The following is a 23206-nucleotide window of genomic DNA, read 5'->3' on the forward strand; positions in this document are numbered from 1 at the left end:
TTCAGGCTGAGGACCACTTAACCCACTTAACAAACCGTCACGGACCACCTAACCTGAAATTGCCCTGTGATAACAAATCTTAATATATGATGCAACCTGGAATTAAAATATTAGTCTCTTCACTCAGGTATTGTTGTTTTCTTTGTTCATTCTAATTAGAAAAGTGGTGCTGTTTAGTAAATATGACTGGCCACGACAAACGTCGGCTAGGGAATTTTGAGTTCTTTTCATATTCTGAAAGTGTGGAGTTTAAAACTTTCCAATGATGTCAAACACATGAAAATAAAGAAGTTGTGATTTACTACCAATTAATAACATTTAGGGTCATTTGTGATTTAAAAGCACAATTAAAGAAAAATAAATTTGAGTTGCTTTAGAAGAAACAAAAATCATTCTCTGCACCATTCAATATAAAAATAGTCCACCCATTTCTATCAGTTGTATTACTTTAATTTAATTTCAAATCAAATAAAAATAACAATAACTGTTGAAGTGTAAGCAGAGCATTATAAGCAAGAAAATTCATAAAAACCAAAAAACTGTTCTGACTAAGTGAGTCAAGTCCTACCATTGAAAGGAATTCAGTCACTAGTGAACAAGCCAGTTTTCCATTATTATTGCTAAACACAATCTTTTTGTAAGCTAGCTATAGCGTTACACTTTGAGCTCATGTCACGGCAGTACCTGGGGACCACCAGTGGTCTGAAGACCACAGTTTGAGAAAGACTTTAAACCTAAATTGCCAAGAGTATCAATAAGTTTGTCTTCCATATATAGAGTAGATGAAGAAAATCCAACAACCTATTTTACATGGCAGTTAGAGGTTTTATTTTTTGAGGGAAAATGTCCCAAGGGTCCATTGAAGGAACATGGTTCCTCCAGTCCAGCTGAAGAGGAGGATTGTTTAGAGCCATCAAGCAGCTCAGCCAGTAGCATTCAGAGGTCAGAGGTCTCAGAACCACCTTCACTTCCTCTGTGTTTGGACCGACATGTTCTGGGAAACCAGTCTGCAAAACAAATGTTCAGTGTTACACATTGATTGTTCATTTAGAGCTATGAATGGATCTGTCACCCATTTGGTTTCCAAACTGGAACGTCTGTGAACGTACCTTCAGAAGTTCTTCTTTGTTGGTGTGGAACAGAACCATCTGCAGGTTCTGAACTGTTAGCAGTCTGTACTCTTTAACCTGGAACACAGGAAGCATAATGATTAAAACAAATCCACTTTCACAAGTTGTTTTAATGATTTATAGTGGGTAATAGTTTTACATTACCTTCTGAGGAGTCATTTCACTGCTGGACTCAGTCAGCCCAAAAACTTTGTCTATCTGCTGTGTCTTTGTCTTCATTTCTTCAAATGCAGCTGCAAAGATTTTCTGGAATCACCAGATGAAACTTGAAACTAAAGATCCTGATGCAGCTGAGTAAACTACACATTAGTCTCTCTTTGAAGATCTGCTGTACCTGAATCAGATCTTTGGCCTCCTTTGGGTTGATCTTCCTGGATTTCAGCTGATCTTTGACTTTAGGCCACTGCAGCAGTTTCAGGTTGTCGTACATCTCAGTCAGTCTGGTTTTACTGACTGGGTTGTTCATGCTCTCAGTGTTTGATGTCTTTATTGAAACTGCCATATTTGCTGCCACTCTGTTCAGGTCACACAGAGACAACAGATGCAGAGGCTGTTTAATGGTAATGCATGGGACACTATAATACTGTTTTAGGTCTCCGGGTATAAAGCACCTGTTTTTGAAAGATCTTAGTTCTGCCTCTTTTTGTTTCAGAGCAGACCTGTAGATGACATGTGTTATTGATTAGAGATCAAGTGCTTTTATTCAACAGTGTCATTACTTTAGTGAGCTGTACACTGTTTTTTTGTCATTCTGCAACAGTCAATGTGTTCATATTGGACTTCATATAGAAAGATTCAAAATAAGGAAAGGTAATTTCTCAAAAAATATATATTGTGTGAGCAATAAGTGGTACAAAAATACTGTATAAGCATTTAATAATGAATCTCCTCAATATCCCTTTGGCTCTGCAATTGGTTTTTGTTTTGGTCTTTGTGTCTGTTAACGTTCAGGTTTGTTTAAGTTTTAACATGCCCCAATGTTGAACTTTTGGCATGATGTCTGTGGGCATCAACGTGATGCCCACAGACATCACGTTTTTTTGGATTTATAGATGGACTCCAGCACAGCATCAAAACATTCTTTGGTAATCTTGCAGCTCAAGATAGGCATTGCTGAAGGATATTTCTAATATTTATTTTTACATGAAATGTTGAAATGTTCCAAATATATGACAAGCAATGGCAGCTGTCATTGTATTTATAATTCTTGGTGGCCACAATGACCACAGATACCACTGCGTACTAGGGAACACTTTTCAAAAGTGTTAAGTATTAAAAACAGATTTAGCAATCTGGTTCAGATTCTTTTTATAACATTGTGGGAAGTAAGTCATTATATTTTTATATTTTCCACCCAGTATTTTGTGTTTTGTGATGATCAGCATGTTTCACATATTTATGAATTCAAACATGCTAAATTTAGTGTAACTTTAGTATATCACTAGCATATCCCCTAGTGTTACAGATGAACAGCAAAGAAATACTGACCTGGCTTCATTAAGTTTCTCCTTATAAAATGCTTCCATCTCACTGAAATTGTAACAGAATAATGTCAAAAGATACTGCTGTTATAATGTGGACCCAATGTTTGTTTATGAAGTAAAATATTTTTTAGAACCAAACCTCTGTTTGTGTTCACATTGCTGACAGCTGAATCTTGGATCCACTTCTGTTTTACGTCTTTTGCTGTGAAACAAGAGCAAACGAGATTTTGGAACTTCAGGCTGAACTGGTTACCTGGTGAAGAATACTGAGAGTGTTTGAAAGTATAATAACATGCCTGTGTAAAAACCAAATCATTAGGAAAACTAAAGTGATTATTGATGATACTTCTCATCCTTTACATGCTGAGTTCCAGTTTCTGCCTTCTAGCATCAGACTTTCTTGTACAAAAAGTAACAGGTTCACTCTTTCGTTCCAACAGCAATATATCTTTTTAATGCAGGACAAGGTAACAACAATCATAAAAAACGTATAATTGTCCTAAAACCATCTACTGGCCAAATCTGGTCTTATTTTTCATACTTGTTACCACTTTGGTGTTACATAAACTTAATTTTAAGTCTCTCTGTATCCTCATAGACTCTAATCTTTTGTCTTAGTGCACACACAAACTTTCTTCCCCAAAAAGTTCAGTGTACATACCCATGTTCCGCTGTTTCATGAGCATCGTGAGGTGGGCTGTAAAAACACAAATATTCACTTTCTATTAGTTGATAGACTGATAAATACTAGCATTCTTCACATTTGTTACTTATGGAGTTTAAGATACTGTAAATTATTCAGAATATCCTGTGTAAATAATTTAATATGAATTACTAAATGGTGTAGATTGTTTATAGAAGTTGGAATGTTTTGATTAACACTGTATTAGTTTATAAATATTATTGTTTTGAATTAATGGTATATGTAGATTTCAATTAGATGTTTTGGTTTACTTTGCACCTCACAGAATGCCATAGTCAATAAGGTTAAGCTTTATAAATGTATGTTTTGTTTGTTGTTGTTTTTGTATCTTGATATTGGTAAATGTTTTAGTTTTCATGGTGATCATGGTGATCGGATTGTAGGGGCAAATAAAAACCTGAAAATTACCTGTCGAGGCTGCGCTGAATGCTGTTCAAGAGCTGGGGGGCTGCTATCGTGAAAACCTGATGCTTCTGTGTGTCAGCTATCATTAATGTGAGATGTTTGAATTGGACATCGACCAATGCTTGATGCTGTATTGGAGTCAATGTCACCGCGAGAAATTGTCCTGCAGTGGATCCAAGTTTGCATTGGCTGAAACTGAATCCAACTGCGGTGAGAAATTGACTGACCAAGCAGCCTGGAAATGATTTGGACGAAGATGTGATCTGACTGCCGATTTTGATGTTTATGAAATTAAATGAGGTCATTTTTATAAACCTATGTTTGGTCAAATCACTAAATTGGCAACATTAAAAAAGCATCTGGTTTAAAAAAACAGAATTATATAATTGGCATAATTTAAAACTAAAGTAGCACTGAAGAAGGATTTAGAAAAGGACAAGAATTGGTTTTGGAAACTTGCTCTACAAAGATGATTAAAATTGAGAGCAACACGGAAGCAGAATCTAAGAAACAGATAAAGGCATTTCTGAAATCTTATGCATCCTTGAAACAAACTGACAAGAAAGGCTGGAAGAAATTTAAGGATTCATTTTTTTGGAGGCTCTGGATCAGGAAGTCTTCAATAGCCTTAATAAAGGGGAGCAAAACTATGAGCTTCTTCCATACATTTCTATAAATACTCCAGCTATTGTGCAGAAACTAGACACTTGCACTACATTGACGAATAAAATATCTGATCGTGTGTGTAGGCGTTCAGAAGGTGGCATTCTTGAAGAGTAATTTAATCAAGTTGAAAAAGAAAGAGTACAAGATATCTTTAACAAATATAAAATAGTCTGTTTTTGGGTGAACCACTACTGAAAGTTCTTCAGGTTCATTGGTTACCAGCTCCAAAGTTTATCAAGGGCAGTGAATGGCAGAAGCTGATCTTGCAGCAAAGAAGGTTCATATTAAATCCATGTTGAAGCTCAACATGATCAGTAAGATAGAATGTGAACGGAAAGTTTAGATTATGGTAGAAACAAAGCAGAAGGAAACTGAGGAGCTACTGAAGCTGGATGAGTGGAAGAGCAAGTTAAAGGTAATGGAAGCAAACATGATAGTTAAATGGCTGCTGCTTAGGTTGATGTACATAGCAGTCTTGAAGATGGTACTTAAGCTGAATTAGAAGCAGAAAACCTTGATTTAAATCACAATGTTAAATCAGTGTAGATTTTAGAAACACTAAGAAAATCAGATGCAGGGACTGTGTTATTGCTAACATCTCACAAGGTAGCATGAGGTGATAGAAAAACAAAAAACAGACAATTTAAGAGTTTGATAAATACTTTGATTCTTCATATTTGGTCCTTATGCTGTTTAATTTGAACATTTTCTACAATAAATAGTGAGTTTAAAACTTACCTTTGCTCATGTTGGCGCTTTCTCAGCATTGTCCTTGATCATAAAAACAAAACAAAAAAATAAAAAATAAAAGACTGAGAAATATGACTGGCTTTTGGGACAAAAAATAAAATACTAATATACAAATAGAGTAAATTATCTCTACAAACAGTTCAATTACTATGTAATTAACACTCAGAAAACGGCACAAAACCCACGTCACTTACAGTTTTCTGTGATGTACTTATTGTCTTCATAAATATCCTAATTTTCAGAGTTTCTGTTCCGGAGTCGTTTCTCTCAATCTTGCAGCAGTAATCTTGAATTTCAGGCAGTGGGCAGATTTTTCCTATAAGAAATGAAAGACTGCTCAGTCGCTGCTCATTGGGCTGTTTTACTTTGTCTTTCACATTTACTCACTGAACCTGTTTGACAAGCACAAGCTGTTGTATGATAGGATTACAATCTGACTTGAGGTGGAGAACATCACTGCAGACTTAATCTGTTTGGGTTTTTTGTTTTAAATTGATAGCCAAGGACGGAAATCTTGCTTCTTTTATTGTCACCCCATCATGAAGTGATTTTCATAAAGCTTTCCAGAAAGAACTGTGGAACTCTTTGGGTTCAACAGCGAAACCTAAAGAGTTCCACTTCATGTTCATCAGACTAAGTGTCCTATCTGACACTTAAGAGTCAGACTTAATCAAGCATTGGATATAGTTCCTATGCCCACAGGAACAATATCTTTGTTCCTATGTGCATTTGGAAACTGCAGTCTAACTTTTTGTTTCTTTTCAGATAAGGGCTTCTTCATCGCTGAGTGGCCTTTCAGCTCATGTTGGTAGAGGACAGTTTTACAGTGGATATGAAGAAGCTAGTGACAGCAGCTTCTTCATAATGGCTTTTGGCTTTTGTTTTGGGGTCTACCTACATACTTTGGATCAAAATACTTTCATTTCTGAGATATCAAATTGGTCTCCTTCCTGAACAGTCTGATGACTGGTCATGACCATCATATTGTATAATTTTTTGGACAGATAAACACGGCACCTTCAAGCAACCAAATTTGTGCAACTCTTCCTGTCTCTTCCTAATATTATGAAGGATTTCTTTGACATGTGTCAAACAAGGAAGCATTGTGTTTCAAATGTATCCTTAAAATACACCTACAGAAGTTTGTGGAAAGAAACAAGGTTTTACCATAGTCAAATAGCTTAAATATGCCTAATTTGCATTTTCTTTTTTGTAAGATTTAAAATATTTGCATCACAATTAGATGGAAACATGGCTAGTATGATAATTGAGCTAACATGCTGTAGTGCAAAACAAAAATGAAAACAAACGCTCTCACATTACCATGACCACAAAACTATGCTGTTAAAAGAGCTTTTCTCACATCACTTAACTACTCAGATTTAATAGGACCATTGTCGTATTAAAAGTCACAGGACCATTGTGACTTTGCAGAGAAACATGAATGCAATAATCCTTTCAGCAGCACTGCTGCTGAGCGGAAACCAGAGGCTCAACACAGGTAACACAGGGTACACGTCTGGACAAAATAACACAGTCCCAAAATGTCCAAAATACCAGGCAACACAGCTGAGCAGAGACCAGGGCTCAACGCCGGTAGCAACCTGTAAAACAAAGAACAAAGATGACGGACTGGGCACATGAACAAAATAGGCTTGAACAAAGGACACAGGTAGGATTAAATACACTGAGGGTAATTAAGGAAACAAGACACACCTGGGAGTAATCAAGGGGGAAGACAGGACAAGGCGTAGATCACAGAGGACACAAAGACAAAATAAATACACAGAAAAACACAGAACATGACAATAACAATTGAATTTTTTTGGGGGGGAAACCCAAAGCTGTCAACATTAAGCAAATGTAAATATATATATACTGCTCAAAAAAATAAAGGGAACACTCAAACAAAACAATATAACTCCAATATATAAGTTGTTTTATGTGTTTCTTATTATGTAGTGTTATTTTGTAGTTTTTATCCTTGTATTTATTACTGTGCTTTAGCATCAATCTGCCAGTGGGCCTAGAGCTTCATTTTACAGTGTAAAGTCATGAGTGGAATGTGATACCAGAACCTGCCATTGTGGTGCACAAGACACGCATTGTAAAAACAGGTCCAACTTGTCTGAGTGCAGAGAGCAAGAAGGTTTATCATTTTTTCTGTCAGACTGACCGAGCGCTTTAACTTGAAACAAGACGAGACAACACACTGATGAAAAATGGGGATATTTCTGTCAAAAGGGTAAGACAAATAACTTTATCCAAATATGGTATTTTGTTTATCCATCCATTATCTTACACCCTTATCCCTAGTGGGATAGCAAGGGGTGAAGGTGCCTATCTTCAACAGTTAAAGGGCGAGTGGCAGGTTGCCAGTCCATCAAAGGGCAACACAAAAACAGGACTAACAATCAGGCATGCACACCTAAGGAGTATTGAGAGAGATCAATTACCCTGACAATCATGTTTTGGACTGTGGTAGGAGAGAACCTACACAGGGAGAACACACTCCACGCAGAAAAACTCTAGGCCATGATTCAAACCCAGGACCTTCTTGCTGCAAGGCAACGGTGCTACCCACTGCATCACTGTGCAGCCAGTATTCAGTGTAAACATTGAAAGTTGTCAGAATATGTAACAAATGTTAAGAAAACTTTCAAGAGATTAAGTTAGATCAAATCAGATTAATATTAATCTACAAGAATGCATTATCTTTAATGTTTTAGTTGCGCAGACTTTAGTGAATCCTCAAACATAAATAAATTTTTCTAAATTTAAGTTTTCAAACTGGGAAAAAAAGTAATGTTTCTTTCACTATAACTTGGGATGAAACAGCATCAATGGCACTGATACACAGAAAACAGCATTTTTTTTCAATATATATTTGTTAGAGATGGAAGTAAGGCAAGTTACATAAATGCTATATTTAGGCATAATCCCTGAATGGAGTTGGCCCTACATTAATCTCAACCTCTGTTCCTTCCTTCGTCCACTGGTGCTAAATTTAGGCTTTGATTAAAATGCCCTGCTGTGAAATGTTATTCTTTTAGGCATTGTCTCAATGATTTCTAAAATATTAATTTAAGTGATTCAATATGTCCATTGTATATGCGGTGTTAACAATGATCAGTCCTGCAGGATGCCATAGTTCATGGTTGTGTGATGTCCACACAACCACATCTGTATCAGATATTTGTGTCTGTAATTTTTGAAGTAATCCATTCCATGTTTCATCAACTCTCTTAAAATCCCACTCATCCTTGGTGCTACCTGGTTAAGACTTCGTAACCGTCATATTAACTGGATGCATGGGTGTAGGTTGGAGTCCTTATTGTTTTTCCTCCCATCTCCAAACTGTCAATCATCATGGGTCAATTTCCAAGGAGACCCTGGTTCTGGACCAAGCCCCCTCCAAGATTCCCAAGGCCTATCATGACCTTAAGGAAGTTTTAGGTAAACATCATGCTTCTTCACTGGGACCTCACCCTGCTTCAAACACAGCAGTGGACATGAGAGGTGGACAGAGAAAGAGCCATCTACTCAGATTTTCCTCTTTTCCTGCTCAGCTCTCACTCTTTCAGTGACTCTGCTTTTCTGGTAATCAGAACTTTGTTTTGATTACCATGGTAGCCTTGTGGGCAATTTCCTGTGAGAATATTGAATCATACAGTGATGCGAGTCCATCCCAGGCCCAGTGGCATGGACAGGCATTGGGGGCATTGCCCACCCAAAGAGTCGGCCTTAACTTAAGATTAGATATATTGTATAATAAAAATACTATTATAAGTCTTTTCGGTAGATTTGTTTGCAGCATTTTGTTCATTTGTCTTTGTAAAATTTTATCATTAGACATAATGGAGATGAAGGTCAGAGATCCCGATGTCGGAAGTGTAATCAGCATGAAGAACTTGAGGAGCTGAAGTAAGAATTTAAAAGAAATTATCTTCATAATCACAAACAAAACATAAAAAATCTCATAGCAGTTGAAGCTGCACCTTTGACACTAATTAGCTTTAAATGTTAGGGCAGTGTCAGTGTTGGATTACTTAAAAAAAAAAAAAACTTTATTTCTGTAACAAGTAAAGTTTAACAGTTCTTGAGTAACTGGCCCATGTATGAGTGACAACAGACAGGTTATTCATTTGTAAAGTGTACAAATTAATTATGCTGCCATTATGCAAACTTTCTCATAATTATTTATTTGTGGTCTGTACATTTAATCACCAACTGTAATTCTATTTGTGTCTCTTTTTTTTTTTCAAATAACGTTATGGCAACATGTATCTTCCAGATCTACTCTCAGAGTAAAAGAGAATGAACTGAAATCAGCCAACGACAGGTATCATACCGCCATACATAAAGTAACACATTATAAATCTGCAAAATATATATCAAAGACTTCAAACAGCTAAAGAAATGTATAATTTTTAGCATATCCACCAAGTACAAATACACCCAATCAACAGTTCACAATGGTTATATGTTTTATTTACCAAACTCTTTATAAATGTGACCATTAAGAAAGCTTCTTTTAGAAATATGCCAACATCAGTTGGGATTCTGATTAAGATTGTGATAATGCTGTTTAATTTTCCTTGTTCAGTTTAGCTGCAACCAAGTCATTTTACGAACAGGAACGGTAAGTATTGTTGTCTGTTCATACTGCTGACAGTATGAAAGAAAGTGTTCATCAGAAAAAAACTTTTGAAGCTCAACTCTTTGTTGAGTAAGACACATTAAAGACCTTCCCAAACTGTGTTTTCTTTTGATAGATCTCATATGGAGAGAAAGATTCATTCAGAATGCAGGTAATATGCATTTAAAAAGATGAGTAAATATCAATAAAAGTCATTGTTTATTTAAAAAAAAAAACTATCAATTTTGTCAACAATTAAATCAAGTGTTACGTCTTTACCAGGCGTTATGAAGAGGAACATAAAAGGAACAGGTAATTTTTTCAACCGTAACCTAAAAACTTGACATTTGAGCAAGGTTAAGTTTGCCCTCCTTTAAGTTAATAAAATGTGCAGTCAATTGTAGATAAGTTTTTGTAAATAAAATGGAAATCAAAATTAATTTGCTCCACAAAGGAGAAATTCCAGAGGGTGTAAGTAGTAAGTAATCATGGAAAAAAAAATTAATTGGCAGTTACTAATGCATCCAGCAGTTACTCAAAATGCAATCTCATCAAACTACTTTTCATGAAACTATTTGTTTCTACCAAACAAACTTCTTCCTCTGTATCCCTCATTTTATGACTGATAAGTTAGTATCAACAGCTTTGAAGTTCATTGAAAAATTGATCTTATTGTAAACTAGCCTCTTTTGGCTGCTTTGCAAGACTTATGCCTCAGCTTAGTCTTTCCAATTTCCTGATGTTTAATCATATTTATGAAGAATACAGATGAGAAAGCTGGGGTGAATATAATTGAAATCCATTAGCTTAAAAAATATCCTCCAAGTGCTCTTGTATTCTCAGCTTATGATTCAGACGTTGGTCTTAAACTGAATAAAAGAGAGTGTCACTACAAATATTAAAAAAGTATTTTGCCTCAGTGTATTAAAAGTAATTAATTTACTAATTTATTAAGTTTCTTATACTTGACAACTCTGGGGCTCAAAAAACAAATTGTCATTAACATTAACAAATTCAAATCTATAACATAAAAACCTCACTAGTGCTTCTCTGATATCGGCAACATGTTCCAGTTTCAGTAAAATAATATCCTTAACAAATGAAGCCTAGGCGCAAATTCAAAATGGAAGACTCTTTAGCCCCATCCGCATCATCCAATCGGCACATCCCACTAATCACCGACGACCCATCATCGCTGGACCAAGCCATGTCGCAGCCAATCACCGACCATGCCCCAGTTGATAAGGACGTCCATCCAAGGCGTCTTCCGCTTCGCTGCTGCGCTCAACCCACCTCCACCGTCCAGGCTCCCAGGCATTACCACCACCAGGATCGGGTTCCGGGGGATGACATTCCTATCAGCATTGGGAATGCTCATCCGAGCTCATCGCATCAGCTCGATGTCCTTGGCCTGGGCCTGAGCGCCAAAGTTGTAATTTATGCATGTCAATACACTTTTCTAATCGCTTTCTCTCTGTGTCTGAGTCTCTCCAGATTGAATTATATCAAGTGTAGCGCTGTGATCTAACAGGACAAGTAGAGACACAAATTCATGATCACTTACTACTTACACCCTCTGAGCTCTAAAGCCTGACTAAAACTCTTCAGTTGACTTACGTAGGTAATTTATGTCATGGAACATATTTTGATGAACTGACTGGTTCTTTTTGTAAAGTAATTCCACATTAATTGGTTTTGTTTACATTCTTTAAGATATCTTATTAATTTCATTAAATTATTTTGAAGTAAGTGTTAATTCATTAAAAATTATAATGGAGTTTGAGGAGATACTATCATTGCTCAGTAGAAATTTATTTTTCAAGAGAACAGAACCGAATGATCTGAGGCAAACAACCAACCAGTTTCTTTACATAGCTACTCCATCATAATCAAAATGGTATGATGTAAATACTGCATTTAACTAAGTCACTAAACATGCATATTTTCCTTCCACAGATCTGCTTGGAACAGAGAAAGGCAAAGGTAACTTATTTAAGCAGAGTGGGAACACACATCCCATTGCACACTGTACTATGACTTGAAAATGTAGAATTTTACACACAATAATGGAATAAGTATTACTTTTTTATTTTTATAAAACAGATTTTCTGAGCTGGAAGCATTTTATAAGCAGGAGCTTAACAAAGAAAGGTAAGTATTTTAAAACTATTGAGTCCCATTTCACCATGGATGACTATTTTTAAAGACATTATGTAACATTGAGACTCTTTCCTCTGCACCTCAACACCTTATTATTAATGTCCAGGTGCCAACAGTGTGAACCGCTATAATATGAGCACAAACAAAAGTTTATATCTAGAATAAAGGATAATTTGCCTGACTTATGACAATTACATTTATGTATAATTATATATATATAATTATATATCATGTAAAACTAATGCTTGAAAAAAGGTATTTTAAAAATATTGAGAACTAATATTCATGCATTGCCTAATGATTTTTTGGTTTCAAGGTGAGCTCAGTTTTATATCTATGTGTAAAGTATAATATAGAGTCTAGCATATAAAATACAGTCACACATGATAATATAGATAAAACAGCACCATCCATCTGATGCTAAATTCTTATAAGAATATTTAACAAAGATACTCTCCACAAAAAGTTTTGAAAAGCTTTTAGGCTTAACTCAATCAAAACATTTTCATGTTATTCCTCTACAGATCAGCTTGGCAGCGAGAAAAGCAGAGGTACTGTACACCTACATAGTGGGGAAACCACATTATGTTATATTCTACACTTTTCCTTAGAAATACAGGATAAATTGAAAAGCACAAATCAACAATCCAGATTCAGTTACTGCATGTGGTGATGCAAAACATAAAGAAGAGAAAAAATAAATCCTCACTGAGTCAATCATTTTTATGCAACAGATCTTCTGATGTGGAGTTGTTTTACCAACAGGAGCTTAATAAAGAGAAGTAAGTATTTTTAAATATTTACCACAATCTTTCAAGGGGTGAATATACTGTATGAGTTCATGTCATGGTGGTTTTAGCAAGATAAAATTGTTGGGTCTTCAATGGTAAAAATTAAGAAGTGTTCCTGTAGCTGATGCAAGGATCAGTTATTTTAAGGTAATTCAACACATTGGGCTTTAGAAAGATTTCATTGCTTCACTTCATGCTAAAATCCGGCCACATTGTTTATTTATTTGGATTATTAAACATTAAATATGAAACATGTGTAGGAGCTTTAATCTCAAAGGAAAATATCCTTTTATACCAGGTTTTAGCCCTCAAGTCTTTATTTCCACCTGCAGTACTCTGAGTGAATCCAAATCAGTAAATTATGCTGTTATCAGTAATGGTTACTTAACTTTATTGAAAACAACTTATCTGACAATTTGTTCTGGCAGATTAGTTGTCAGTTGTCAGTGTTGGTGTTGCCAAACTGACAACACTAACTGGGCTCACTGCATTGAGACCAGTTCTGTATGGCTGGGTTTTTCTAAACGTTTTCAGGGGACCTATAAAGATTTGTGCTCCATGTCTCTTCTCAATAGAGCCCTTGTGAAACAAAAAGAAGATGAACTTAACTCAATCAAAAGGTAAGTAGAAGATGAATGTAAATTGTTCTATTAATTTTTAACGCTTCCTTATAAAAATGTAACTTTTCAAAGAAGTTTTTCTCAAAAGATATTACAGAATTATAATGCAGACACTTTGCTTTGCACTTCAACAGACAGTTGTCATCAAGGTCCAAGTGCCAACAGTGTGAACAGCAAGAATTTAAACACAAACAAAAGTTTGTACCTTGACTAAAGGATACTTTTTCTGACTTTGAAAGAAATGTGTAACTAATGGTTTGAAAAAAAAAGTTTCAATCATGGTAATTAATCATCGTTTATGGTTTCTTGTTTTCAACAGATTGACTGAGATGGAGACATTTTACAAAGACAAACTGAATAAGGAGAGGTTAGTATTTTTAAAGTTAGTTTCATGTTAGTTTACCAGGATGATTGTATCAGTTGGGATCATTTTTGATGTTTCATTTCAGTCCAGGTTTGATACAAGTTAGAATCGGTTGGTGGATTTAAAGGTGCTGCAATTAAAACATTTTGTTTTCTGGTTTTTCACCGACAGGACTGTTCTGAAGCAAATTCAGGAAGAACTGACATCATTCAAAGACAGGTGTAGTACATGGAAACCTGTACTTTCAGATTGCTTCTAGTTTGCATTACATTTCTTAAAATACAGTGACTACATGCGCTCACTGGAAATCATCCAGCTTCACGGCTATTGCTGAACTGTCAGCTTGCCTAACCAGTTGAAATCATTGTTTTCTTTACATACATAGTGTATACTATTTCTAATGTCAGGATTTACAAAGTCCTGGTACTCCCAGAAGCAATAACCATATTCATGGAGTGCATTCTAACCAGAATTTAACTGCTCAACCAAAATCTTTTTCAACAGAATGGCTGTAAAGGAAACACAGAACGAACATCTTAAAGAAGAAATGTAAGTATTTTAAATAAGGTTTCTGTTAAGGTATTTAAACGATCTAAAATGAACTTCAAGGTGAGCTCAGTTTTATATCTATGTGTAAAGTATAATATAGAGTCTAGCATATAAAATACAGTCACACATGATAATATAGATAAAACAGCACCATCCATCTGATGCTAAATTCTTATAAGAATATTTAACAAAGATACTCTCCACAAAAAGTTTTGAAAAGCTTTTAGGCTTAACTCAATCAAAACATTTTCATGTTATTCCTCTACAGATCAGCTTGGCAGCGAGAAAAGCAGAGGTACTGTACACCTACATAGTGGGGAAACCACATTATGTTATATTCTACACTTTTCCTTAGAAATACAGGATAAATTGAAAAGCACAAATCAACAATCCAGATTCAGTTACTGCATGTGGTGATGCAAAACATAAAGAAGAGAAAAAATAAATCCTCACTGAGTCAATCATTTTTATGCAACAGATCTTCTGATGTGGAGTTGTTTTACCAACAGGAGCTTAATAAAGAGAAGTAAGTATTTTTAAATATTTACCACAATCTTTCAAGGGGTGAATATACTGTATGAGTTCATGTCATGGTGGTTTTAGCAAGATAAAATTGTTGGGTCTTCAATGGTAAAAATTAAGAAGTGTTCCTGTAGCTGATGCAAGGATCAGTTATTTTAAGGTAATTCAACACATTGGGCTTTAGAAAGATTTCATTGCTTCACTTCATGCTAAAATCCGGCCACATTGTTTATTTATTTGGATTATTAAACATTAAATATGAAACATGTGTAGGAGCTTTAATCTCAAAGGAAAATATCCTTTTATACCAGGTTTTAGCCCTCAAGTCTTTATTTCCACCTGCAGTACTCTGAGTGAATCCAAATCAGTAAATTATGCTGTTATCAGTAATGGTTACTTAACTTTATTGAAAACAACTTATCTGACAATTTGTTCTGGCAGATTAGTTGTCAGTTGTCAGTGTTGGTGTTGCCAAACTGACAACACTAACTGGGCTCACTGCATTGAGACCAGTTCTGTATGGCTGGGTTTTTCTAAACGTTTTCAGGGGACCTATAAAGATTTGTGCTCCATGTCTCTTCTCAACAGAGCCCTTGTGAAACAAAAAGAAGATGAACTTAACTCAATCAAAAGGTAAGTAGAAGATGAATGTAAATTGTTCTATTAATTTTTAACGCTTCCTTATAAAAATGTAACTTTTCAAAGAAGTTTTTCTCAAAAGATATTACAGAATTATAATGCAGACACTTTGCTTTGCACTTCAACAGACAGTTGTCATCAAGGTCCAAGTGCCAACAGTGTGAACAGCAAGAATTTAAACACAAACAAAAGTTTGTACCTTGACTAAAGGATACTTTTTCTGACTTTGAAAGAAATGTGTAACTAATGGTTTGAAAAAAAAAGTTTCAATCATGGTAATTAATCATCGTTTATGGTTTCTTGTTTTCAACAGATTGACTGAGATGGAGACATTTTACAAAGACAAACTGAATAAGGAGAGGGTTAGTATTTTTAAAGTTAGTTTCATGTTAGTTTACCAGGATGATTGTATCAGTTGGGATCATTTTTGATGTTTCATTTCAGTCCAGGTTTGATACAAGTTAGAATCGGTTGGTGGATTTAAAGGTGCTGCAATTAAAACATTTTGTTTTCTGGTTTTTCACCCACAGGACTGTTCTGAAGCAAATTCAGGAAGAACTGACATCATTCAAAGACAGGTGTAGTACATGGAAACCTGTACTTTCAGATTGCTTCTAGTTTGCATTACATTTCTTAAAATACAGTGACTACATGCGCTCACTGGAAATCATCCAGCTTCACGGCTATTGCTGAACTGTCAGCCTGCCTAACCAGTTGAAATCATTGTTTTCTTTACATACATAGTGTATACTATTTCTAATGTCAGGATTTACAAAGTCCCTGGTACTCCCAGAAGCAATAACCATATTCATGGAGTGCATTCTAACCAGAATTTAACTGCTCAACAAAAAATCTTTTTCAACAGAATGGCTGTAAAGGAAACACAGAACGAACATCTTAAAGAAGAAATGTAAGTATTTTAAATAAGGTTTCTGTTAAGGTATTTAAACGATCTAAAATGAACTTCAAGGTGAGCTCAGTTTTATATCTATGTGTAAAGTATAATATAGAGTCTAGCATATAAAACAGTCACACATGATAATATAGATAAAACAGCACCATCCATCTGATGCTAAATTCTTATAAGAATATTTAACAAAGATACTCTCCACAAAAAGTTTTGAAAAGCTTTTAGGCTTAACTCAATCAAAACATTTTCATGTTATTCCTCTACAGATCAGCTTGGCAGCGAGAAAAGCAGAGGTACTGTACACCTACATAGTGGGGAAACCACATTATGTTATATTCTACACTTTTCCTTAGAAATACAGGATAAATTGAAAAGCACAAATCAACAATCCAGATTCAGTTACTGCATGTGGTGATGCAAAACATAAAGAAGAGAAAAAATAAATCCTCACTGAGTCAATCATTTTTATGCAACAGATCTTCTGATGTGGAGTTGTTTTACCAACAGGAGCTTAATAAAGAGAAGTAAGTATTTTTAAATATTTACCACAATCTTTCAAGGGGTGAATATACTGTATGAGTTCATGTCATGGTGGTTTTAGCAAGATAAAATTGTTGGGTCTTCAATGGTAAAAATTAAGAAGTGTTCCTGTAGCTGATGCAAGGATCAGTTATTTTAAGGTAATTCAACACATTGGGCTTTAGAAAGATTTCATTGCTTCACTTCATGCTAAAATCCGGCCACATTGTTTATTTATTTGGATTATTAAACATTAAATATGAAACATGTGTAGGAGCTTTAATCTCAAAGGAAAATATCCTTTTATACCAGGTTTTAGCCCTCAAGTCTTTATTTCCACCTGCAGTACTCTGAGTGAATCCAAATCAGTAAATTATGCTGTTATCAGTAATGGTTACTTAACTTTATTGAAAACAACTTATCTGACAATTTGTTCTGGCAGATTAGTTGTCAGTTGTCAGTGTTGGTGTTGCCAAACTGACAACACTAACTGGGCTCACTGCATTGAGACCAGTTCTGTATGGCTGGGTTTTTCTAAACGTTTTCAGGGGACCTATAAAGATTTGTGCTCCATGTCTCTTCTCAATAGAGCCCTTGTGAAACAAAAAGAAGATGAACTTAACTCAATCAAAAGGTAAGTAGAAGATGAATGTAAATTGTTCTATTAATTTTTAACGCTTCCTTATAAAAATGTAACTTTTCAAAGAAGTTTTCTCAAAAGATATTACAGAATTATAATGCAGACACTTTGCTTTGCACTTCAACAGACAGTTGTCATCAAGGTCCAAGTGCCAACAGTGTGAACAGCAAGAATTTAAACACAAACAAAAGTTTGTACCTTGACTAAAGGATACTTTTTCTGACTTTGAAAGAAATGTGTAACTAATGGTTTGAAAAAAAAAGTTTCAATCATGGTAATTAATCATCGTTTATGGTTTCTTGTTTTCAACAGATTGACTGAGATGGAGACATTTTACAAAGACAAACTGAATAAGGAGAGGTTAGTATTTTTAAAGTTAGTTTCATGTTAGTTTACCAGGATGATTGTATCAGTTGGGATCATTTTTGATGTTTCATTTCAGTCCAGGTTTGATACAAGTTAGAATCGGTTGGTGGATTTAAAGGTGCTGCAATTAAAACATTTTGTTTTCTGGTTTTTCACCGACAGGACTGTTCTGAAGCAAATTCAGGAAGAACTGACATCATTCAAAGACAGGTGTAGTACATGGAAACCTGTACTTTCAGATTGCTTCTAGTTTGCATTACATTTCTTAAATACAGTGACTACATGCGCTCACTGGAAATCATCCAGCTTCACGGCTATTGCTGAACTGTCAGCTTGCCTAACCAGTTGAAATCATTGTTTTCTTTACATACATAGTGTATACTATTTCTAATGTCAGGATTTACAAAGTCCTGGTACTCCCAGAAGCAATAACCATATTCATGGAGTGCATTCTAACCAGAATTTAACTGCTCAACCAAAATCTTTTTCAACAGAATGGCTGTAAAGGAAACACAGAACGAACATCTTAAAGAAGAAATGTAAGTATTTTAAATAAGGTTTCTGTTAAGGTATTTAAACGATCTAAAATGAACTTCAAGGTGAGCTCAGTTTATATCTATGTGTAAAGTATAATATAGAGTCTAGCATATAAAATACAGTCACACATGATAATATAGATAAAAACAGCACCATCCATCTGATGCTAAATTCTTATCAGAATATTTAACAAAGATACTCTCCACAAAAAGTTTTGAAAAGCTTTTAGGCTTAACTCAATCAAAACATTTTCATGTTATTCCTCTACAGATCAGCTTGGCAGCGAGAAAAGCAGAGGTACTGTACACCTACATAGTGGGGAAACCACATTATGTTATATTCTACACTTTTCCTTAGAAATACAGGATAAATTGAAAAGCACAAATCAACAATCCAGATTCAGTTACTGCATGTGGTGATGCAAAACATAAAGAAGAGAAAAAATAAATCCTCACTGAGTCAATCATTTTTATGCAACAGATCTTCTGATGTGGAGTTGTTTTACCAACAGGAGCTTAATAAAGAGAAGTAAGTATTTTTAAATATTTACCACAATCTTTCAAGGGGTGAATATACTGTATGAGTTCATGTCATGGTGGTTTTAGCAAGATAAAATTGTTGGGTCTTCAATGGTAAAAATTAAGAAGTGTTCCTGTAGCTGATGCAAGGATCAGTTATTTTAAGGTAATTCAACACATTGGGCTTTAGAAAGATTTCATTGCTTCACTTCATGCTAAAATCCGGCCACATTGTTTATTTATTTGGATTATTAAACATTAAATATGAAACATGTGTAGGAGCTTTAATCTCAAAGGAAAATATCCTTTTATACCAGGTTTTAGCCCTCAAGTCTTTATTTCCACCTGCAGTACTCTGAGTGAATCCAAATCAGTAAATTATGCTGTTATCAGTAATGGTTACTTAACTTTATTGAAAACAACTTATCTGACAATTTGTTCTGGCAGATTAGTTGTCAGTTGTCAGTGTTGGTGTTGCCAAACTGACAACACTAACTGGGCTCACTGCATTGAGACCAGTTCTGTATGGCTGGGTTTTTCTAAACGTTTTCAGGGGACCTATAAAGATTTGTGCTCCATGTCTCTTCTCAACAGAGCCCTTGTGAAACAAAAAGAAGATGAACTTAACTCAATCAAAAGGTAAGTAGAAGATGAATGTAAATTGTTCTATTAATTTTTAACGCTTCCTTATAAAAATGTAACTTTTCAAAGAAGTTTTTCTCAAAAGATATTACAGAATTATAATGCAGACACTTTGCTTTGCACTTCAACAGACAGTTGTCATCAAGGTCCAAGTGCCAACAGTGTGAACAGCAAGAATTTAAACACAAACAAAAGTTTGTACCTTGACTAAAGGATACTTTTTCTGACTTTGAAAGAAATGTGTAACTAATGGTTTGAAAAAAAAAGTTTCAATCATGGTAATTAATCATCGTTTATGGTTTCTTGTTTTCAACAGATTGACTGAGATGGAGACATTTTACAAAGACAAACTGAATAAGGAGAGGTTAGTATTTTTAAAGTTAGTTTCATGTTAGTTTACCAGGATGATTGTATCAGTTGGGATCATTTTTGATGTTTCATTTCAGTCCAGGTTTGATACAAGTTAGAATCGGTTGGTGGATTTAAAGGTGCTGCAATTAAAACATTTTGTTTTCTGGTTTTTCACCCACAGGACTGTTCTGAAGCAAATTCAGGAAGAACTGACATCATTCAAAGACAGGTGTTGTACATGGAAACCTGTACTTTCAGATTGCTTCTAGTTTGCATTACATTTCTTAAAATACAGTGAGTACAAAAACACATCTTGGCTAAATTCAACTTTAATTTAGTCAGACCGTATTGTCCTATAATGTTCGGGGCAAGTTTAGCCAGGCCTCTGTGTGTTTTTAAGGATATAGGACTTCTTTTCTCCAGTGTTTTCATCTTCCCGTAAAATTATGCCCTCTGCCCCTAATCTTCCCACAGTTTCTCTCCCTCCCCTGCTCTGATACTACCAGACTGTGACATTTCCTGTATGCTCAAGTCCTAAACGTTTTAGGTGTGCATGCACAAGTACTCAAAGGGCCAATGTTTATTTATAGGTTTTTATCTAAATCTATTAATAATTAATTGATTAACTTCTTATTCTGCAAACAGATTTGATACAATCTGATTGAGTCAACACCCTAATGAAGAAATGTAAAGATGTTTTAATAAAGTTACTTTGTTCTTCAAAGTGATACAGTGGAGCATTTGGTTGTACAGTTCCTTCACAGCAAGAACATCCTGATAGTGGGACGGTGACCCACTTCACCAATAAGTAGGGAATAGGCATTTTATGGGTTTATGGAATTCAGATGAAACTCAATCTGTTTTCAGAAATATATTTTTCTACATTATTTCAGTTTCCTTCATTTCTTTAAAATGTCGTTTTACACTTTAGATACATTTGTGTGTATATATATATATATATATATATATAGTAACAAAATGGAACTATATTGTTGCATGAATGTTAATATATAGTAAAGTGTTTGTGTTTCTATGGGGAGAGTACTCATGGTGATATTTATTATTTATCTCATTAACTGTCTGAAATTCTGCATCTTCACACAGATCTGATCTGAAACAAAAACAACAGGATGTGAAAGCATTCAGATCAAGGTAAAACAAAGATATGAGATCTTTGAATAGGCTTGCTCTTCCTGACTCATCAACGATGGTCTCAAAAGCTTCTTGGTTAAACTTTAACATGTATATTTTCAAATGCTGTTTGCTGCCAAGAACGCCACAAATTTACAGTAAAAATGATCTTGCTGAAAAAGTTATTTTTCTGCAAGATATAGAGGCTTGCTTTAAGTAAATAATTTCTTAATATTGGCAAAAACTTAATTATTCCATTGCTGGATTATTTAACTTATAACAAGATTCTGTGCAATAACAATACATTATTACTGCACAGTAATAAATTATTACTGTGTAGTAATAAATCATTGTGGCTGCTGTTAATTTATGAATACATTCAGGCATTTAATTTAACAACTGCTGTGAGTTATCTTCAATTCACTGGCAGCTGAGATAACTATTTTCTGTCCGAAAAAATCTAAGAAAAGATAAGGAAGAGGTGCTCAGGTCCAGACCTCGAGAGCTAGCTCCTCTTGAATTAAGACAGATTAACTATTGTTATTGTTTTTCATCAAAAGATCTAGAACAGAAGTGGTGAGATCCAAATGCCAGGAGTGTGAACGCCGTGATCGTGAACCAAAACAAAGGTTTGGTTCAAAAGTGCTTTTGACCGAATGAATACAGATAATTCCACATTTTTCCTCCCTGATCATTTAAATATATTTCTGTTACAGTTTGAATGAGATGAAGGAATTTTACAAGGAGAAACTCTCCAAGACTGAGTGAGTATTTCTACCTTAAAGACATGATGAACAGTTACAAGCACATAAGACCAAAACTCAGTAAAGCTCACAGACATAATGAGTTTTTACACTGTTATGCTGCTTTTCTCTAATAACATACTTGATCCACAGGTCTGCTCTGAAACAAACAGAGGCAGAACTAAAATCCTTCCTTCAAACAGAGGTACTGTATACCCGGAGACCTAAAACAGTATTATAGTGTCCCATGCATTACCATTAAACATCCTCTGCCTCTGTTGTCTCTGTGTGACCTGAACAGAGTGGCAGCAAATATGGCAGTTTCAATAAAGACATCAAATACTGAGAGCATGAACAACCCGGTCAGTAAAACCAGACTGACTGAGATGTACGACAACATGAAACTGCTGCAGTGGCCTAAAGTCAAAGATCAGCTGAAATCCAGGAAGATCAACCCAAAGGAGGCTAAAGATCTGATTCAGGTACAGCAGATCTTCAAAGAGAGACTAATATGTAGTTTACTCAGCTGCATCAGGATCTTTAGTCTCAAGTTTCATCTGTTGATTCCAGAAAGTCTTTGTAGCTGCATCTGAAGAAATGCAGAGAAAGAAGCAGCACATGGAAGCAACATTTGGACTCACTGAGTCCAGCAGTGGACTGACTTCTCAGAAGGTAAGATAAGATAAGGTGATATAAAATAAGATTTACTTTGTTGTCCTCTATTTGAAATTCTTTGAGAACAGAAGTGGATTCTTGAATGAATAGTATAGATTATAGGAATACACTACGCACCAAATTCAAGTATTTAAAACAGCAGTACCACCACGGTATCTAAAAACAAGACAAATGTTAATAATTAAAATAATGTACAAGATAAGAACTTGGAGTGTATTAAGACCTCCTTTGTATCCTTTGAATAGTAGTCACAGTTTATTAAGAAGAGAAACAAAGGTCAGAAGAAATAATTTTTTTTAAATAGTCGCTTTTGCAACAATGGGTTTCGTTTCAGGTATGAGGCGGTACGGATCTTATATCATTAAAGCAACTTGTGGAAGTGAATTTGTTTTAATCATCCTGCTTTCTGTGTTCTAGGTTAAAGAGTACAGACAGCTAACAATTCAGAACCTGCAGATGGTTCTGTTCCACACTAACAAAGAAGAACTTCTGAAGGTATGTTTGATACATGATGTAGATTTGAAAAGCAAAACAGGACACAGGTGCATTTGTAGATGAAATGGAAAAATCAACATTTCAAATAAGACATTTTCTTTGCAGATTGGTTTCTCTCAATTTGGAGGTCCAAATTCAGAAGAAGTGATGGCGGATCTGAGACCTCTGACATCTGAATGCTACTGGTTGAGCTGCTTGATGGCTTTTAATAATCCTCCTCTTCAACCTGACTGGGAGAACCATGTTCCTTCCATGGA

General features: G+C 35.0%; 2 protein-coding genes across 2 annotated transcripts; one reads left to right on the forward strand and one right to left on the reverse strand.

Annotated features, from left to right (window-relative positions):
* Positions 1–492: 492 nt before the first annotated feature.
* Positions 493–5448, reverse strand: LOC129374548 (uncharacterized). The gene is made up of 10 exons (XM_055053019.1): positions 5333–5448; positions 5127–5159; positions 3276–3311; positions 2754–2816; positions 2619–2660; positions 1742–1789; positions 1465–1645; positions 1275–1376; positions 1110–1187; positions 493–1007 (listed from the first exon to the last, which is right to left on the reverse strand). The coding sequence occupies exons 2-10, from the start codon at positions 5153–5155 to the stop codon at positions 807–809; spliced, it is 780 nt and encodes a 259-aa protein (XP_054908994.1). The 5' UTR covers positions 5156–5159; positions 5333–5448; the 3' UTR covers positions 493–806.
* Positions 5449–7316: 1868 nt separating this feature from the next.
* Positions 7317–22020, forward strand: LOC129374418 (golgin subfamily A member 6-like protein 25). The gene is made up of 40 exons (XM_055052824.1): positions 7317–7383; positions 8991–9062; positions 9433–9480; positions 9745–9780; positions 9914–9949; positions 10060–10089; positions 11734–11760; positions 11881–11928; positions 12462–12488; positions 12672–12719; positions 13304–13348; positions 13483–13545; positions 13668–13715; positions 13884–13931; positions 14217–14261; positions 14530–14556; positions 14740–14787; positions 15372–15416; positions 15551–15613; positions 15736–15784; positions 15867–15871; positions 15953–16000; positions 16288–16332; positions 16599–16625; positions 16809–16856; positions 17441–17485; positions 17619–17681; positions 17804–17851; positions 18020–18067; positions 18352–18396; positions 18665–18691; positions 18875–18922; positions 19507–19551; positions 19686–19748; positions 19871–19918; positions 20087–20134; positions 21010–21057; positions 21597–21665; positions 21753–21800; positions 21933–22020. The coding sequence occupies exons 1-40, from the start codon at positions 7361–7363 to the stop codon at positions 22018–22020; spliced, it is 1830 nt and encodes a 609-aa protein (XP_054908799.1). The 5' UTR covers positions 7317–7360.
* The last annotated feature ends 1186 nt before the right edge of the window (positions 22021–23206 follow it).

The sequence above is a fragment of the Poeciliopsis prolifica genome, unplaced genomic scaffold, assembly GCF_027474105.1.
Source record: "Poeciliopsis prolifica strain line A6 unplaced genomic scaffold, Auburn_PproV2 SCAFFOLD036, whole genome shotgun sequence".
Classification (NCBI taxonomy): Eukaryota; Metazoa; Chordata; class Actinopteri; order Cyprinodontiformes; family Poeciliidae; genus Poeciliopsis; species Poeciliopsis prolifica.

Bases quoted from the DNA above. Each gene is read 5' to 3' on its own strand.
- LOC129374418 (XM_055052824.1), top strand. From the start codon at position 7,361: ATGGGGATATTTCTGTCAAAAGG. The intron at 14,262-14,529 runs GTAAGTATTTTA...ATTCCTCTACAG, and splicing joins GAACATCTTAAAGAAGAAAT to ATCAGCTTGGCAGCGAGAAA. The intron at 17,852-18,019 runs GTTAGTATTTTT...TTTCACCGACAG, and splicing joins GACAAACTGAATAAGGAGAG to GACTGTTCTGAAGCAAATTC.
- LOC129374548 (XM_055053019.1), bottom strand. From the start codon at position 5,155: ATGCTGAGAAAGCGCCAACATGAGCAAAG. The intron at 1,790-2,618 runs GTCAGTATTTCT...TGTCATCTACAG, and splicing joins GAGAAACTTAATGAAGCCAG to GTCTGCTCTGAAACAAAAAG. The intron at 1,646-1,741 runs GTGCTTTATACC...TGACCTGAACAG, and splicing joins CTAAGATCTTTCAAAAACAG to AGTGGCAGCAAATATGGCAG.